Here is a 19965-nt window from a genome sequence, read left to right on the forward strand (position 1 = left end):
TTCTAAACAAATACCCTTCATCGTAATGTAAAGCAGAAATAAAGCTAATGACTGCTTTGCCAGTGATCGTTCCCATTCCAACACAGAGCTATCCGGGCATAAAACATCAGAATTAGAGACACTGGAAAGTCTATGCAACACTTTGGTAGGACAGATGATTGCAGGGAAAGTGTAAGATGCTAACTACGTATAAGATGCTAACAACAGACATTCCCCATCATATTTAGTATCTATAATGACAGAAATGTAACAATATTCCAGACATGGGTGTAACATCACCACATATATACTTTTCATGTTGATATTGGTCACTTGCTGCAAAGCCTTTCATTGAGGAAGATCACAGAAAGAGGTACTGGCAATTGCAAGAAAATTAATTCAAATTATCCTTAATTTAAGAAGAGGAACCCAGCACAAGGGAGGGTCAAAGAAATCAGTGAAAGGACAAAAGGACAAGGAAGGGTGACCAGCAGAGACCTATCAACCTAGTTTAGAGGTCTCTTACCACAGGATCCCTCTGTCTTCATAACAGCACCATTATTCAACTGACAATGTTTTACACGTAATTACTAAGTGAATTAAAGTTGACCTCAGCTGTCTACTCCCTCTCATCATCCACCCCCAAGTCAAAACTCTGCCAAAAGACTGAGCAGAGGCTTGTGGAAGTGAAATGTCACAAGGTGTCTTCCAACATGTCTAAGGATTTCAGACTTTCTTTGTTTTACCCACAGAACTGACAAAACTGGCTTTATTTTTTTTTGTGGGAGTGGCCCCATCATTCTCTTGTTTTATTTACTTTCTCATCTTTTTCCTTCCTTTTCAGAAAAGCCCACTGTCTTGCAAGGCATTGCTCCTCTAATGCCATCAAGTTCATGCGTTTCTATCCTATAGCCCCTGTGCAGGGACATGAGAGGCACATGTACCGTTTCTTCCAGTTGAGAGTTTGTTTAAATTAATGAAGACACAGAAAAGGGCCTATATCAGTCTCAGTGTAAATAAATTCTCTTCTCTTCAACTACAGTCTTTTCCTTAAAAAGAAATCCTGATACTGGCTTGTTTCCTTGCTCCTCCCCAGAAGAGCAGAGGTTGAGAAGACTGAAAAGACAGTGACCACGACTCTTCACAGTCCCACAATGACCAAGCAGCAATGAAAAACAACCCCCGCCCCAATTATAACTACTTACTTTGATTGCAACTCTATTTGTATACCTTTCCACAAGAAAAATAATGTTGATTAGCAGAGAAAAGGATCACAAAGACATGATTTGACACAAGGCCATAGGAGTACACATTGCTGGGTCCAAACCTTAGGCTAATACTCTGCCCCACTGCTTATTTCAAAAAACTGACTGCATGTTACTTGCACAGAATCAAGTCTATGAATTCCACAACTTAAAACAAAGATAGTCATCAGTAAATACATCATGACAGAAATGTTAAGCTGTCACTTCACATTGAGAACAACCTTTTTGTTTTCTCTTATTTTTAACAGAACAAATAATGATTTGGTTTTCTCCATGATCTACTACTGGGTAAACAGTTCCAGTAAACATGTGTTTAGGAGCAGATTATGTGTTGAGTGCCTAACATTAATCTTCTATTTAACAAACAAATCTTAGCTAATGGCATAGCCCAGGGAAAATGCAAAAATAGAAGTTCATCTGAAAGGCTTCTCAAGGAAGCAGGATGATTAAAGCAGATGAGGAACAATCCTGTAAGTAAAGCAAGCATGATATGGTTCATAGTGACTAATCAAGACAGTTTTTAAAGCTCATGTTATACAGCTAGTCTTAACAGAACATGTTTGTTCATTCTGGACATAATAGGAAGACAAAAAAGTGAACCCAGTGTTTACTACTACATAAGAGTGGCACATTTCATTAGCTGGTCTCAGAGTAAACAAGACTTTGAAGCCAGGGTTCATCCTATCTAACTTGAGTCACTTAATTGAGGCACATAAAATAAAATAACCCTTATGCTAGCAGGGAGAGACAGGCATTTCCAGTGGCCATACAGGTTTTGCATCTGACAAAATATGCAAGTTTTTAACCTCAGTGGTATACATCTGATTCCATGTGATAGTAGTAGTCACCTATGAAATATACTAACTTTTATCCCAGCTGATTATATATCCACGTAAGAGAGCCCATACAGGGGCCAGTCCACAACACTGTCATGTCTATTCCATGATGTTATGGTAAACAATTGTTTATTTTAATTATTACATAACAAACATTCTTGAAATGAGAAATAGTTATGGGATTGGCTGGAAGCCAAGCAATCAGTTTTTGGTTCTCTAATTGTCTATCTTCCTGACTCAGGTAAGTTTAGTTTCAGTATTACCAACAAAACAAAAGACAAATTTTTTATATGTATGTAAGACCAACATACATGCATAGCTGTATAAAGACTGTAGTCCCCTTTTGTTTCTTGCTCTAATATCCTAAGTCTGTTCTGTCTGTTTATGGGTTTAGTTTGTTCCAGTATTAATGTGCACCTTTAAATACACTTCTTAGCTAATAACTTTCATGTGCTCAGTTCTCTCAGTACAATGGCAATTTTTAATTCTTTAGCCCTCTTTTATGCTTATACATTGTTTGCTGCCTTCCCCAGAGACTCTTGTATGCCTGCACAGCTTCATAAACGGTAGAGGCATGAACAAAAATATATTTACTTTGTATTATTATTTCAATAATAGCATTTTCAACAGAAGAGTATCTGTTTGGTTCATATGCGTTTTGCAGAGTACTCCACAGCTTTAAGCAAAAATACTTCCTTCGTTTGGACACTTTGTTTTTCAAAACTGGCCAAATGCTTACCCTGTGTTCTTCTTGCTGTTGCTTTAAAGTTTCATATTCAAGGGCTGGTGCAGGAAGCTGAGAGATGATCATTTCTGTTTCAGTTAACCATGGCCAAAGCTCTTCATAAGTCTCCCAGAACTGGTTAACCAGGGACTGAGCCCGTTCCAGCTGGAGGTTTCTCTCTGAGTTCATTTGACAGACTGCATCATATTTCTGTAAGAGGCTTTCCATTTTTTTCTGCCAAATAAAATTAATTTTAAAAAGTAATGTATGTTTTTTCACGTGTCTGATATCTTAACTTCTAAAGTCTTTGGTAATTGTAGCACCAATTCACAGTGAACCAAATTTTAGTTTTGATAATGTTTTTACAGTATCAGCATTTAAGATGGACAGACTCAATAATGTGGCAGACCAGAATTTGGCAGAGTGCTTGCAAATTATTTAGAATATATTTTATGACACTGATATTTACAAATAACACTTTACTCATAGGGCTGCTAGTCAAGCTGTAAATGATCTGACTGCAGGTCTTAGCCCCACTGCCTTACTGGAGGTTTATCTTCAGTGACACTTGGCAGAAATTAAGTTTTCCACAACATTTCTGAATCAAAGCAGTATGAACAATACACAAAATCTGTTGGGCTGTTTGGCTTGGATTTGGTTTTTTTTCAAATTGGCAAGAGAATAGGGTATACTCTTGTGCCTGTAGTTCACAACTCGCAAAAGAAACCACAAAACATTCTTTTCCAGGTTAGCATATATTACTTAATTAGAATGTATTAACATTAATAACATAGATAATAGTGATAGAACAAAGGTTTAAACAATAAAATCTACTGTATTTGGGCACCTGATAATAAAACAAAGTACACATTTTTCCTTTGGAAAACTGCCCATGTTATCGTGTTTATGAAATATTATATGTGACAATGCACATAAATCCTAGCCTTGGAATAACTAGACAAATAAGCAAGCCTTTGAATGTGAAGATTTTTTTTTTTTGGCAGAACTAGTTATCCTTTCATTTGTTGTGTCTTGCATCTAAATTAAGTAAAGAGATGCTATCCAAAGGACAAAAAATAATCTAACACACAGATATATAGCATTTTTGACAAATAAAAATATTTAATAGAGACACACAAAACTGCTCTCCCTTATGACTACAGTTTCGTAGACAGAACATCTATTTTAAATTCACTTAGGAACAAATCAAATTTATTCAGAGATCTTTCTGCAGAGCACAATTACTGAAGCATTGCTGTTCAAGAAGAGCGGTAATTGGAAGGACTAAATTCACACAACATATACAGCCTCACTATAATTTAGCAAAAAATCCCAACCACATAACTAATCCTTTTTAAATGCCAACAGCCAACATGAAAAATCCATGTACATGTTTGCAGCCCCAACACTGTGCTCTGTGTGTGTGTGTGTGTGTGTGTGTGTGTGTGTGTGTGTGTGTGTGTAATAAACAAAGGTATAAGAATGCTTTCATGGGCTAAGAATGCTTTCATGGGCTGTGACAGTCAACAGGATAGAATAACCTTGGCAAGCAAGGTCTACACAGAAAGCAGCCAAAATGAAAGTAAAGATTCACACAGAAGTGCACAGCCATTGAATCTGGCACAGAAATGCACACACCCAGAGTGTCACTGACCCAAAAGAACTCAGAAGACAAACAGCCAGATTCCACACACCATCCCAGATGACTAATACCTCTTCACTCTGTCATCTACAGGCTAAAATACTATTTACCACAGATGAAGACAATAAATGGGGCTCCAAATTAGTGTCCGGCAATGAAACAAGTACACAGTGTTTGCTCTTTGAACACTCTACAGGAAGGAGAGCAATACACAACAGCATTTTCTCTAGTACTAAAATCCTCAGACTAGAAGTGACGGTAATTAATGCTTTTTCATTAGTGTTTCAAAAAAAGACACTATAGGAATACTTCTACTCATATATTGTCTGCACATCTACCACCGTAGCTGCAATTTAAGGAATTTTACCTTTATCATCTGCTTCTCTTCTTTGGTGCATGTTTTCATAATCTTATCCCCAGATTTAACAAGTTCATCTATAGAATCTTTGTGCCTTAAAATCTCCATGGTAAAAGCCTTGAAACACAATAAAAAATAGTTAGAATAAAGAAAAGAAAGTATATGGAGCAAAAACTTGGTTTTGAAGTGCATTAATTATGATGGACTGAAATTAAATCATGCCAGTACATTTTCAAGATGGAGAGTGTGCCAGCCAATAATTAACATGACAGTTGGAAACGCATTTCTTTTACCTTTTGAACTTGCAGCTGAGCCATGGTCTGGTCTTGCTCAAGCCTAATATCACCCAGAGACATCAGTTTCTTTTCTGTTTCTGCAATCCAGGCAAATTCAGCATCAGCTGCTTGATCAAACTAAATGAGGGAGACATGAATTAGTTCAGCAGTTCTATAGACATGAAATTAGAAAAAGTGTTTCAAAAATTTTAAAGATTAAAGAGCATCTTTCTGAATTGCTAGAAAGATAGCAGCACACTTTACATTTGAGGTTTTTATATGAAATATAAATGAAAGACAAAGTCCAAAATGGTTCTGAGGGATTGTAATACAAGAGCAGCTCAATTTATGAACATGACAAACCAACAGAAGCAAATACTTTTTACCAAAGCCGACAGCTCTCTAACAGTCATAAGAAAATAAAAAAGGGTTATAATCTCAGAATTTTAACTAGACTGTTTATTTTCATTTTATTCTACTTTCGCGTGTCCTTTCCATCTCTGTTTATTATTACTGCTAGTGTTGCAATTATCCTGAGACACAGATGTTTGATGTTACCCTATTAATCTGAAGAACTGCTTTGGTATTAAATGATCAAGGCAAAACAATCACAGTTCAACTAAGTCAGGGTAAAAACCTCACTGAATTCAGAGAAGGCAGGATTTCATACAAAAGTAGACCTCAGAATAAACGCAAAAATTTTTTGAGCATTTGGGTGCAGCCCCTCCTTTTCCTAAAAGATTAACTTTTGGCTACAATTAGTCAACATTTAAATGTTTCCAATATTACCTCAAAGCACTAATGTAATCAGAGGACTTAAAGAACCTGTTTCTAACTAATTTGCAAAGAAGAGCAAGAAAAGGGGCACGTGGGGATCTAAGTCTTCCGAAATATAAGACCAAACTAAAAAAAAAATAAATAAAAACCGTGCATTCTCTCTTCAGATCAAGTTTATAGGCATGCATCTTAGCACACACATGTTACAGCTCAACCAGGGCAGTCTGGAGCCTAAGCCACAGCGAAATATCACATGTATGTATCAGATGCACATTGTGGAAACAACTAAGAATGTACTTATTGAATTAGTTAAAACTCTGACCCCCAGTGAAATTAGCTGAACATTAATATGTCCCTGAGTTATTGTAATAGTTTATGAGGACATTTTAGGTCAGAAGCTGTTTACTTGTGTTGTTGATATCCACACTTTCCTCAGAAGTCTTTCTGAACTCTCTCTGCTACACTTGTCTTAAATATGCTGGTCTGTGCCTTTGCGGCTGTAGACTATGAAAACTCTGCTCCTTAACATAGCTGGAGTTGACTTTAGTCACTAAATTAGACTTGTCTTAGTAGCTAATCATGAGTTCCACAAAAATAAAAGAAGTGGTTCTGAGTTTTCACTCTTTATGAGTCAATCTTTTTCAGCCTTTTTCATTTGTTCCATAGAAGAGCACAGCATTCTTTTTCACTATATGTCATTTCACATTTAAAGTAACAGAGAGCATGTTTTGTCCTAAATATTGTGACTTCCTAATAGAAAGGTATGTTCTGAAACAATTGGTACCATAAACATTAGCATGAAGCACATGCAGCAGTGGTAGTTAAATCCTGGGTTTAGAAACTGCAGTTCACAACCAAGCTCTTCAGAATTCCATCTATTTATGACATAAATGGAGAAGGTAATTTCAAATGTGTTAGAAAGACAAACTAACTGCAGCGTGACTACCTGGTACCCAATATTCATGGGCATGTAAGCAATATTGGGAAATATTTAATGGAAATAAAATCAAGGCACAGCAGTGAAAATTCTAGGTTAAATAGCATCAAGAAGGGACAGAACTCTAACCTCAGTTTGCTAAGGGTAATTTGTAATGCTTAAAAACAACATTAAGGAATACAAAGCATAAAATTGGTACTCTTTGAACCCAAAATTTGAAATGTTTTCTTCCCATTATGCATGACAGTTACTTATGAGCCCTTCAGTCACTATAAAATTATCTACTTAATCCTCATCCAGTTTAACCAAGCATAGTTCATGGTGGTACTTTTTCTTCTAACCAGGAATGATTGACTTCTGAATGTGATGATGCTGGCACTTGCTCCATGAATGCTTTATAAGGCACTCTCTATGGTTGCTTAACAGTGAAGAACAAGCAGCCCAAAAGTAGAATACGACCTTGAGATTCTACATAGCGCTCCTTCACCAGGGGACCCCAACCAATGCCTTCAGTATTGAGAAACTAAGATTAAACCATGTAGCTAAATTTATGTCTAAGAAAAATCTATCCATCTGGGAGCATTTTGCCCCAGGTAGTTAAAACCCAGGACATTGCATTAGTCTTTTAAGCCTTCCAGCTTCCACTTACAACATGAAGCAACAGCTTTGCTGCATTTCTCACCTTGGGCCAGTAACATCTAGCACAAACCCCACACTAGCCTTACTGAACCCTTGTATTCTTAGCAGCTTTGTCCTCCACCCAAAACTTCTTAATAGTACAGGCATTTGGAAAAGTTGCCACAGGACAAGCTTACAGAGCACTAGATTCTCCAAAAATGCTTTTTATTTCACATGCTCTCAATGGAAAGCAGCTTATCCTTCACTGGAAGTGCATTAAGCCACCTGATACCCATCACAGAATATAGTGTATAGAAGTTTATTGCAGTGATGTCAATTGGCTGCAGTGGAGGTTAGAGGGTATGTGGGATGAAGGTGCAATGTGTCCTTGCAACATTAGCTAGTGGAATAGCAGCTATGGACTTTTCATGCCTGGACCTGAAACTGCTGAACTTGTGGTAGAGGATGCAACATACTCAAGGAATTCAGAAAATCTGAAGGAGAGCCAAAATATACTCTCCTATCTCACCCTTATCACTCACTGCAAAAAAAAAAAAAACACCCTTCATTTTTGAGAATTTGGTTAATGAGACAAGATAATATTCATAGCAACCCCCTTTAAAAAGAAGCAAGAAATTATTTTTAACCTTAGGAGAAAATCTGAATTACTGCCAGTCTTTTTCAGTCAGCTTTCAGCAAAGTTTGAAATTATCACACATGCTTTCTCCTTGTCCTGTTACAACTGTTTATGGGAACTATTAGCAGAAATAGAAATCTCCACCATTATTTTTATGTCTGAACTGTAAGCAGACACTGGAAAACAGTATTTTCACAATGCATTTATAAGCAGACTTTTAATGAGAGACTACTTAGTGATGAAATCAGAGTCCAGTTCTCAAGGGGTACCCATAAATACCTCTGCATGTATAGAAACTTCCACATATTAAATAACACAGTTTTTGAGCCCCAAGAAGAAAAGCACTGTAGATATGCACACAAGCAAATGTTTAAATCCTCCACTACAGCTTGAATAAGATCATCCAATTTCTAATTGTGTAAAGTGTAGAGGAACTAGACAGTGAACCGATGCTAAAAGGTGTCGCAACCCCAGCAACACCAATGTTGTATCCAGTAAAGTTGGCTCAGGATGCGGACCACATTTTACTTAACACAGCAGGAGTTACAAAAGACATGGGCCATTCAGTTCCTACTTAAGCAAACTCCCATCTAAGAAGCCACAAGGTATTCACAGCAATAAAGACATGGGCCATTCAGTTCCTACTTAAGCAAACTCCCACCTAAGAAGCCACAAGGTATTCACAGCAATTTTAGCTAAAATACTGATGTTTGTATCAACAAAAAGGCAGACAACCACAACAATGTACAGACTGACAGAGGTCTGACATTCGCATCTTAACAGTGGAGTGAGTCTCATTTCACTCAAACAAGCCTTTTGCTGCTCAAGCATAACTCACTTTTGGCAACATTATTAAAGGACATCTTTTGTTCAAGTACACATGGCCAGAGACTGTTACAGCCCAAAGAACAGTTTTCAGTACCTGCTGGGATCTCAGGAGAGCAGCATCAATCTCATCCACCTTCTGAGAGATTGTGTCACTCACTAATCTATAACGTTCGTTGTCCTCTGTTATCATCTTGTCAAGCCCCTCTCTGGCCCTCCATGGCACCAGCTCCAGGAAGGCACTGCCAACTTCATTCAGAGTATCCAGTAAGCCTTTGTTGTTCTTTGCTTCTTTTTTCAACTCCTGAAAAAGGCCATTTAAAACAATTAAACTATTTACACAGGGAAGTATATGAACAGAACATACACAGTTTGCACATTTTTTCATTCTATCAACTACTCCATGAGGCAAGAACTGAAATGTTTTCAACACAAACCAAGGGCATAAATTAGTACACTTATTTTCAGCTAAGCTGTATTAGCTTTTTGATACTCTATGTTGTTTGACAGAAATATGGGTGATTCTTAAAGAGCATTTTCAACAGAGTCTATCCTAAATATATTTCTCCAGTCAGTGTGACTGTATGAAAATCTTTGCAATTTTGTAAGAGTTGTTAGTACTTCATGAAGCAACCAAAGAAAGTAAAACTAATGGATGGTTGCAAACTGCAATTCCATAAGGAACTAAATCACCAGCAAGTGAAATCAGCATGCAGTATAAAAAAATATGATGATTTCAAGTGATTTCTTAAATGAACAATGACTGGATTAAATTCCAAGCATATACACAAACAAATGAGTTTTTACTAGTACAGACCTCCCCACCCTCCATGGTTTCATTTCTTGTATATATAAAAAGAAATTAAATGGATTTTTTTAAGCTTTCCCTGTCAACATTTTCCACACCATCCACCTTATACTAAATTTTTTCTTCCAAAATAAATCTTAACAAAATTAGTAATACATATTTAAAATTATGATTATTTTATAATTTACAGGATTTTATCCATGCCACATCTAAAGAACCAAAATAACTTTCTTTGACAGCTTGCTTATTAGTTTTTCCAGTATTAGGTAGCTCCTTCCAAAAAACGGAAATGTTGTGCTTCTCTTGTGCTAAAAATAAAACTCAGTCCAGTTTCATAAGTGATTATAACAGATGACTTTGGAAAAGGAGTTTGATTCTTAACTACTGCTACATTTAGTCAAATGATCAGATACTAAAATCAGTTATTGAAAAAACAACTTTCTTTCAAACATAAGTTAACACAAAACTTTGTTGAATCACAGAGCAATAAATATTTCACAAGTTCTAGAACCTACCTTTTGTCTTTCTTGTACTTGGCTTAATTCTTCCCCCTTTGGCATTTGAGTTTCATATGAGAGTAACTCCACTTCTACTTTGTCAAGCCATTTGCAGAGTTGCTCGTGAGTTGAGTGCAGTTGACCTGCCAACTGCAGAGCCTGCTCCAAAGTCTTGGATACATCAGAACTCAATTTCATAATGTCTTTGTATCTCGCTTTAATACCTTCCAGCTTATCTTGAACAATTACAACTTCATCTCCTAAAATATCACAGGGATGTTATTTCCCATGATAACAAATATTTAAAAGACCAATAAAGAAAAAAATAGGCACCAAGTCCCAAACCCCACATATTACAAAAAGCTCAGTATTTAACTTAAAAAATAACCCAAACAAGATACCAAGGTCAATTCTCAACTGTTGCAAATTACCATCACTATTAGAATGTAAGGAGCTAGATCCAATACTTAAAATAACTATTCTTAAAGAAAAAAAAAGTCCACGCTTAGATGCACAATATTGCTTACAAAGGCCAAAAACATTTATGAAAGGGTTACTGAGAATGTGAAGAACAAGAACAACAACAACCACAAAACAACAAAATACTAACTAGATTTTCAATTACAGTAATATTTGACATCACTGAACACGCTCCTTACTGTCCATTTGAAGCACAGTCAAAAGGCTAAAAGACAAACAATGTATTGAAATTTACTAGCTTATGTTCAGGTTTCACTATAGAATATGCATAATGCCTAAGTCTGGAACAGAAAAGGATAACACCACCCTCTCAAACATATGTATATCTCAAAGGGCTCAAGAACTGTAGAAGTATAGAAGTACTGGAAAATTGGGACAGATGTTGACCTACAGACACATCATATAGCAATGGAATGCAACTTTTCCCACAGTACTAGCTCCCATGGACAAAGCTTCCCTCTTGCACTAAAAGGTAGTTTAATATCTTCTTCATCTGTGGATGCCTGCAGGGAATTGACTGCATCCACTGCCAAACAGCCTTCCATTATGAGTAATGTCCATAACTTGCTATTAGGAAAGGAATGCAGGTTCACTAAAATAATTTTCCACTAAAAATAATGAAGGATTCAAGGAACAAATTCTCTACAGGCAAAAAAGGCCTTTTGCTCACTAACATTAACAGTAAAATTGGCCTCAAAACATAATGTAGCTTGACCTCAAACCTTTATTAAAATAAACAACTATAATTGCTTTAACCAGCAAATATGAACAATATTTACAAGCTTCACTTTAATTTTCTCTTAAGCACCTGCAAGTACAAGAAAATAAAAATGTATGACAATTCATAGTTCTATATAAGTTCTCACCAGTTGTTTGCTTGAGAAGCTCTAAGCCATTTTGTATAGCCAAATCAACATTTTGCTTTCTAAGAAGAATCTCTTCCTGAAGATCCTAAGAGAAAAGTCCATTTGTGTTAGCACAGACATAACAAAATATTTTTATTTGGAAAGAGTATATTGATATTTTTAAACCAAATACATTAATGAAAATAAATGAAGTATGGAAATAGAAACCAAATTTTTAAAAATAATTAAATAATAAATGAACAGAAATCAAAATACCAGTAGTTCAGAGTGTTGTTTCTCAAGCAATTCTGTGCTGCAATCTTGGACAGACAATTTGTTCAGTTTATCATGGATTTCATTCAGCCAGTTCATCAATTCAACTTCGTCCTCCCCAAAAATCTGAGCATTGCTGTAAGCTTGCTGGAGAAGTTCAGACCTGCTGTTGTTCTTCTCTTGAATTTCAATGAATCGTGCCTGAGAAGAATCTAGCTTTTCCTGCACCATATCTTTATCTTCCCTGGAGCTCATAGTCTTTAGAGACTGACCAGCGCTAATGGCCTGATGTAAACTCTTATTGTGAGCTAGGACATCATCTTCTAGGGCCTATATTTTATTTCAAATAATGAAGAATAATGGAAAAGAAAATCAGAAAAACATAAAAGAAATGTAAGTGGAACTCAATAAAAACTGAACTAAAAAGGATATATCGCCAACATAAATACATAGAACTCAAATTACATGGGGAAAAAAAATAAACCAAAAACCAAAACCCAGTATGGTAAAACAGGTATTCCGCAACAGTTTTGCCAGTTGTGCTTTACAGAAGCATCTAAAAAGAATGACAGAAGCAAGTGAGTAGTTTGTATCTTACTTTATGCTGAGCAATTTGCTGCTGCAGTTTGGAGGCCTGTGTTCCAATGGGTTCTGCATTTGCAAGCCTCTTCTCTGTGGCAGTCAGCCACTCCACCAGCGGCTCCAGAGCTTCGTGGAACTGCTGCGCTACCACTGAGATGCCTTCCAGCTGACGGTTCCTACCAATACACCAAGGGAATGGTTATTCTTTGTGAGGAAGTAAGTCTGTAACAGTTTATTTAAAAAAAAAAAAAAACTCTTGAATCTTTTGCTAAAAAAAACAGAAATAATTCAGTCTCATAGTAGGAACCAGTCACCAAATGAAACAAATATATCCATGATACTCAGTGAAAAGCAAGGTAAAGGAAAAATCAAATAAAATTTAGAAACCCAAACACCTCCAAAGGCTTTTTTAAACTATTTCAGCCAATATACCAGTTCCACTAATAAAAATAATATAACTGTTTTAATACACTTTGTTTCTTAAAAATAATCTAGCACTCAATTCAGCAAAACATTGTTTTATACTCAATTACTATAGTTCTCAATTTTCTAGCTGTCTTAAAGCAAAAACTTACATGCCCTTGACTATTTACGTTTTAAAGTTAGGCAAAGCCTTTACGGAACCAGAACATACTGTCATGCTTCCTCAGCATTGTAAAATATCTTTAAACATTTGTTCAGTGATGTGAACAGAACTATTTGGCTCTACTTTTGCATCTCTTGCTCTGGATAAAGCTCTCAATGAAGTTAGTGAGACAACATTAATAAAGCACAGAGACTTGACCTCCAAAACAGAAAAGCAGTATCTGAAACAATTTTGGTTCAGATTATTACATTTCCGAGGAGACTCTTGATTAGAGGAATGTCTTCTCTACAAACAGTGCTGAACAAATGTCATTCAAGCAGACATTTAGGAGAGATTTGTCCTACATGAAAAACATCAAAATATTGTTTTTCAAATGATGATCTCATTCCAGATGAAATCTATGTTTATATGTGCTTTCCAAGGTTAATAATAAAGGTAGACTGGACACACTTAGCCATGGAACACTCTGTGAAGTACTTCATGTAGCTTACAAAATCATGCTCTAAACCCATCCTTATTTCTAGAGACCAGCCAAAAAAACCCAGAGACAAGCTGGCAGCTAATAGATGACTTTGAAAAAGTTGCAATTTCATTTGTAATTAAATATCACCAGCCTGGGAGGATAATAATAAATTAAACATGACATTAACAATTACCCCAGCTAATGAGTCATATTCTTTCAATACCAAAAAAAAAAAATAATGGTTTATTAGTGGGTGACTAATTACATAATTGTATTATTAGTATGAGGTAACAAAAAAAGGTTCAGCTAAAGAGAGGCTACCAGAAGGAATGAGAGACAGAGGTGAGTTCAATGTTACTCTAAGCATCAACACAATCATTTGTGCTTCACTGTAAAGCTTCAGTGTTCACTTTAATTCATTTTCTTCAATTTCTCATGCGCTTTCGTATTCTCAATCATATGTCTTTTTCAGTCTCTTATGCACACTCTTCTCTGTACTCTGAATAAGGCTTTCCTTATTAAATTCCCACCCAGAAAACAGGTTCAGTAACCCTTTGAACACAGACTTCTTCAAAGACACTTTACAGTTCATAACTTTACACATACTTTATACATTGACAAAAACTCATAAATCTAGGTCTTTGTATATACAGATACTACATATATGCTTTTTGTTTTCTTTTTCTTTTTTAATGGGAACTTGAACTGGACCACAACGTCTTTTAAGAGACAGTGTTTTCTGTGTTGCTGGAATATATCTACATACTTTAATGGTTCTTCTTCTTCTTGAAAACTAAGGGACCCCAGCACCTTGCATACATCAGCAAGTGACAGTATGAGCATCTGTAAGTTGCAGGAACTAATTATGCAGATGACATCAAACAGAAAAGGGGAAAAATTGAGTGCCCCCTCTTTGTAGAAGCAAGTCACAATTTTGAAGTTCCAAGGGCATAACATTATTTATGTTAAGTGTAAAATTTGCACTGGATTCTATTGCAGAACAGGTTCTTGCATTAAGAAACTTGCAGTCTAATTAATTAACAAAGAAAAATTTCAGAAGATATATACGTAGTTAATCCTAGCAGATTGTTGCACCTTAAACTTTTTTTAAAAGCTTTTGGTCTGTTCAAGTCACTTCTCTCCACTTTTACTTCACAGGGCCCATTATATCAACACCGAGACAATGTAACGTAATGCAATAACAAGAAGGGTACTGCTTCACGCTACAGAGAAGTCACACTATAGACTTCCACATGCTCCTTCTAAATATCTATGCCATACCTACATTTTTCTAAACCATAAAAGAATTTCAAATACCTTGTTTCGGCTTTACTGAGCAATGCATCCCATCGACTATCCAGGAAACTCAACTGTTTCAGGATTTTCACTCTGTCAGCAGGCTCTGCTGACTCAGCAATTTTCTCGCCTTCGCGCTTGATTAGCTCAACCGTAGGCTTGCGGTCATCCAGCAACCTCTGCAGAAGCTACAGAGAAAGCAAGCAAGAACTAGGTTATTAAGAAAATTGCAATAATGCAAATGCAAAACCAGCAGACCTCCTGAAAATCTGCTGAAGGAAAAAAAACAAAGCCACAATGCCTATATTGTGATAAAAGCATGAACAATGCTAATCAAAGAGACACACACATCAATCCCTTCCCATCCCCAACACAGACTCATTTTTGTCTCTCAATTGTTTTCCTGAGAACAGCAGCTTCACAAAGCCCAGACAATATCCCTGGCTTCTCTGGGGTGAAGACATGTGTCAGTCCAAGGAGTGAATATATAGAGGAAAAAATTCTACTTAATACCATTGATAAAAGGAAACAGGCTGTTTAGAGTATCTGTCACATTTTATAGGAACATTTATGAGAAAGCTGCATGCCATTCTACATTTGGCATCTCAAAGGTAATTCTGATGCATAAGGAGATAGTAAATAGATATAAAAACTGTTGGATAATCAACTCATTACTTGTTTGAGGTACAATTGAGTTCACTGATCAAGTCCAGTAAATTAACTCCTTGAAGAACAAAACATGCCTCTGTCTACAATCCTCCTTTCCTCTACTCTCTACTTGCCTTTAGTAACATTAACATTTTGCATCTGCAGATATCCCAACACAACAATCCGTATTGAGCGTAAGTTTATATTAAATCTTTGTGTGGCAGTGGGCCACACAGTCCAACTGCATGAACTGCATGTTTTATCAGCTACCTTAGCGTTCTTTTTTCCATAATCATTATTAAAAATGGCCAAAGTTGATGACCGTGATAGTGCTTATACATTAGTACAGGCCATTTCCCAAACACATTCCAACTAATTACCAACAACGATCAAATCAGGATCAAGAGCCAAGTATTTAAGTACATAATCTGCAATATCATCTTGGAAGTATTACAATGAAAATTTACTAGTTTTTATTTCCTACTTTTCAAATGGCCAAACACTGGAACTTATGCTTGCTCTTTTTCCAATGGATCTTTAACAATCCTTTCCAGATAATGTTAATAATTGTAACCAGAGCTCAGATTGCATGGTGTTACTCTTTTTCTTATGTCCCAGAAGATGAGCACTTCTTCCAGCCCTGGACAAAGTCCTGAATTTTGAACAGTTGGCTCCTTTAAACACCTCAACATACTCCAATGTAATATAGTACATTTGAATAGATACTATGCTTTGCCAAAGACTGGAAATTTATTCTCATGATTCCAGTGGAAGGAGAGATATTCTGAAATCCCTTCGCTTACTTTCTGTTCTTGTATTTGGGCCTTCACAACTTTGAATTCAGCAGATGGTGGTTTCTGATTAGCCACAAGATCTTCTGTATCAATGAGCCAGCTAAGCAGAGATTCAAGGGCATCCTGAAATCTCCCACAGTGGAGGAGGGCTTCCTGCAATTGTGCAGCACGCTGGGCAACCTGAAAAAAAGAAGAGGATCTCATCTCACCTATTCTTTTTACTTCTGTGAAGTAATTAGCCAAAATCTGTAGAACATCTGTCAATATCACTAACAAATACCCTCATTTTTTAACTATTCCTAACAGCACTATGTCACAATTTAGCATTAATCTCTTGGGGCTACAGACATCCAAAGAAAAGGTTATTTCCCAGTAAATCAGACTGCTCTAGTAATTCCTTACAAGTTACTCCTGTTTTATATAGCTACAGTATTTTGAAGTATACTGACAGGATGTTTGTGCTTCAGATGGTCTTTATTTTCCTTATAGAAAGAGTGAATCAGGAATCCAAAATAGCAACTCCTAATAAAAGCAATAATTACATTAATGGGAAATGAAAAATAGGAAAGGGGAAGGCAAACAGGTGAACCACAGGTATCTGTGGTTCTGCTACATCGTTCCTTCAGGGAGAGAAAGAGCAAGATGAGCATTATTTCTACTTCCCACCCTTCCCATTTTCCAACAGCAGCTACTGCTGGAAGAAGACTCTTGAAAAGCACAGAAGAACATCTACAGTCCATTTTCCAAAGCAGTGGTACCTTCTGATGCCTCAAGTAATACAATCCTTAAGGTTCTATAAAGGAAACAAGCCACCAGTCACACAAAGCTGGGCTATATCACTGCTCTTGTGCACTGTGCAGGTACAACAGTGTACCAGAGCATATACAACAGAGTCAAAAAACATGTGAACAAAGACTGAAGGTTGGACTGGATGATCTTCAGGTGTCCCTTCCAACTTCAACCATTTTGTGATCTCTGTGAGTCTTTCCCGAATAAAAATCCAGGAAAGACCTATAGAAAGTTGGACAAAACCTTAAAAATGATAGCAATACCTTGGGCTATTAGTGATATAAATCTTATCCTTAGAATTATGAACAAAGTGATTGTGTAAAGTAAATATAATTCATATCCTTAGTGAATATTTAATTTCCTGTATTTTGAAAGACATCAGCAAGCAAAGAATCAAATGGCAAACACAACAACAGCAGACAGTATACAAAATAATCACCTTCTTATTAAGTGTCTTCCATCGGGTGTTGACATCTTCAAGGTCATGTTCAAGGTTTTCTGTGCTGGTACTTTTAGCAGCACTCTGAATAAGGCCTTGACCCAACCAATTTACTTCCTGTTGTTTTACTTGCAAGGGTTCAATTTCTTCTTTTTGGAATACCTGCAGTTGAAATCCAAGACAGTTGTGAAACATGGTATCTTCTGACATAAAATGCATCTAGTGTTTACACGATAGTATGCAATAAAAAAAATCCTAAAATTGTTGTCTAGAAGAAAGGAAGCCGTTCCACATCAGGATCTTCCTAAAAATATTAATAAATCTAAACAGAATAGAGTTAAACTAAACAGAGTAAATGCAATACACTATAGAAGGGGAAATGGCATACATTTCCATAGTAGTTTTAGATAGAAGAGGGACAAAGAGCAGTGAAAGTTTTGAGGGATAAAATAATGGCAGAGACCAAGAGAGACAACTGGGCATTTTTTCCAAATTAGGACAGAAGCCAAAGTTTAAGTCAAAGAACCAGAAGGAAGAGATATTTTAAGGTCTAGTCAAGAGATTATAAGGGTAACAAGTGAGAAGGAGGTACTACAGATGCTGTTGAAACAGTATCCCAGCAGACACCCAGGAAAATGGGCTTTCATTCAAAGGATACTCTTGCAAATTGCCAGGGCTTTGACTGTGCCCAACAGCAGTTTGAGCAGCTCTGTTTGCTTTATTATACTCTTGCAGGTATTTAAGCTTTTTCAGAGCCAGATTATTACCACTAGCAACAGCAGTGTAAATCTCCATTTGTATTCAGCAGCATTTAGCTGCACTGACACAAGTGTCAATGAGATCAGAAAATGGCCTGAAGCCCCTGAATTAATTACACAGGCCAGTGAAAAATAACCAATGAATAAACAATGCTAAAGAATGCTCAACTTTTGACCTTAAATCTTTCAATTTCTATAGCAGCATTCAGTAACAGTTTTGGTGTACACTTAGTGCATTCAAAGCAACCTTTCTCAGCATCCTGAAAAGCTGGGATCACTCTGAAACGTACCAGCAACGATTCTCTTTTGCACCAAACACAGCATGGCTAGTGACTGCTTTTAAAGCTGCAGACCTCAGGTGGCTGAGCACGCTTCCACCAGCTTGACAAGTCAATCTAGAAGCTACAGCAAATACACTAAACACGAGGGGTAAAATAAATTAAGCACCCCCAGGAGTTTTGTTCTACAAAAGAAAAAAAAAAAAACAAACAAAAATCCCTGAAAACTCTAAGACTGTGGTTACATGAAAATTGAGAGCATGTAATGAGTTGGCTGCTCCTAGAAAAAGGAAAACGATTGTGTTTTTCTTGACTGTAGGGTAGGGAGGAGGCAGAATAATATTTCCACAGAATCAATAACAAATTCTTCTTTTATGTGCATAAACCCCCATCTTTTGAGAGCAACGTCCTACCACAGAAAGGACTGATCTCCATAATCTGCCCTTTAAAAACACACACATTCTTTGCAGAGAGAAGCTTAAAATAAATTACAATTATTGCTGAGGCTAGAGTTTACCAGAACAACTTAGCAACAAAGCTTGAAGTATCTCAGATTTCAACCAGAGTGGGAAGAAAAAAATTACAGACCCGACAAACACCCTTCCCTTATTACAAAGCTTCACTTACTCTCTTACCTCATCCACCACTCACAAAGCACTGCAAGATCCAGTGCTTGTAAAATACTACTGTAAAGTCAGATCTACTTTCTGGCACGCAAATGCAAAAGGCAGTTTTCAGAAGAGGCGGTGAGCCTTTAATCTGCCTGCTTTGGAAACCACAACCATCTGATACTACTGCTTATACCTTGATGAGTAAGGCTGCTCAAGCTGAACACATGGGCTGTAGCTGCCCTTGAATAGCATTCCCTGTAGCCACGCTCTGTACAGACAGAGCAACAACATGGAGCACAGTGGAGGCACTCCTCGTCGGGAGTCACAGGCACCAGCTGGGCAATAAATAACCCTGCTCGAAACAGCTGGAGTAATCACCCTTCTCAGAATCTGTCCCCAATTCATTTTCTATACTAACCATCTCACCTATTTTGGATGCCCTGCATGTGCTATGTAAATGACACTGATTACTGCATCTGCCTAATTCATGAAAAAAAAATCACATTTTTGCAACGATGCCAAAACTTAAGAGTTTTAAACAAATATCTGTAAGGCTATATTACAACTATTTCACAAACCTATGGATTTTTTTTCTTAATTACCTTGCTTGACAAGAGGCCATTGCAGACTGTATCCAAGGTGTCTTGGATGCCTGTAGTCCAGATATTGCCATTTCTCCCTGGAAAAGCTTTTGAGCAGTTTACAGTACTACGTAATTCAATCTGCTGAACAGAAAATGCCATTTCATTTGAGCCTGTATGTGCTACACTGGATTCCTCCGTATCAGATAAAATTTCATATTTTGCAAAGTCCAAGTCACCAGCATTTACAGCAGTATTCATGTAATAAACACATTCATGAGGAGGTGCATCACCCACATAATCCTCCTCTACTGTTGTGACTTGTGTTTTCGTTTTTTCGTGAACTTCATATGCATTTTCCACC

General features: G+C 36.8%; 1 protein-coding gene across 1 annotated transcript in view; it reads right to left on the reverse strand.

Annotated features, from left to right (window-relative positions):
- LOC139668697 (dystonin-like) overlaps positions 1-19965 on the reverse strand; it is a 301638-nt gene that overhangs the window by 48841 nt on the left and 232832 nt on the right. Inside the window, 11 exon segments of the mRNA XM_071548494.1 lie at positions 2820-3038; positions 4814-4921; positions 5098-5217; positions 8971-9177; positions 10197-10438; positions 11525-11609; positions 11780-12106; positions 12375-12534; positions 14725-14891; positions 16155-16325; positions 17374-17535. Coding sequence (XP_071404595.1) covers positions 2820-3038; positions 4814-4921; positions 5098-5217; positions 8971-9177; positions 10197-10438; positions 11525-11609; positions 11780-12106; positions 12375-12534; positions 14725-14891; positions 16155-16325; positions 17374-17535 — 1968 coding nt within the window.

This window comes from Pithys albifrons, chromosome 2, assembly GCF_047495875.1.
Source record: "Pithys albifrons albifrons isolate INPA30051 chromosome 2, PitAlb_v1, whole genome shotgun sequence".
NCBI classification, from domain to species: domain Eukaryota; kingdom Metazoa; phylum Chordata; class Aves; order Passeriformes; family Thamnophilidae; genus Pithys; species Pithys albifrons.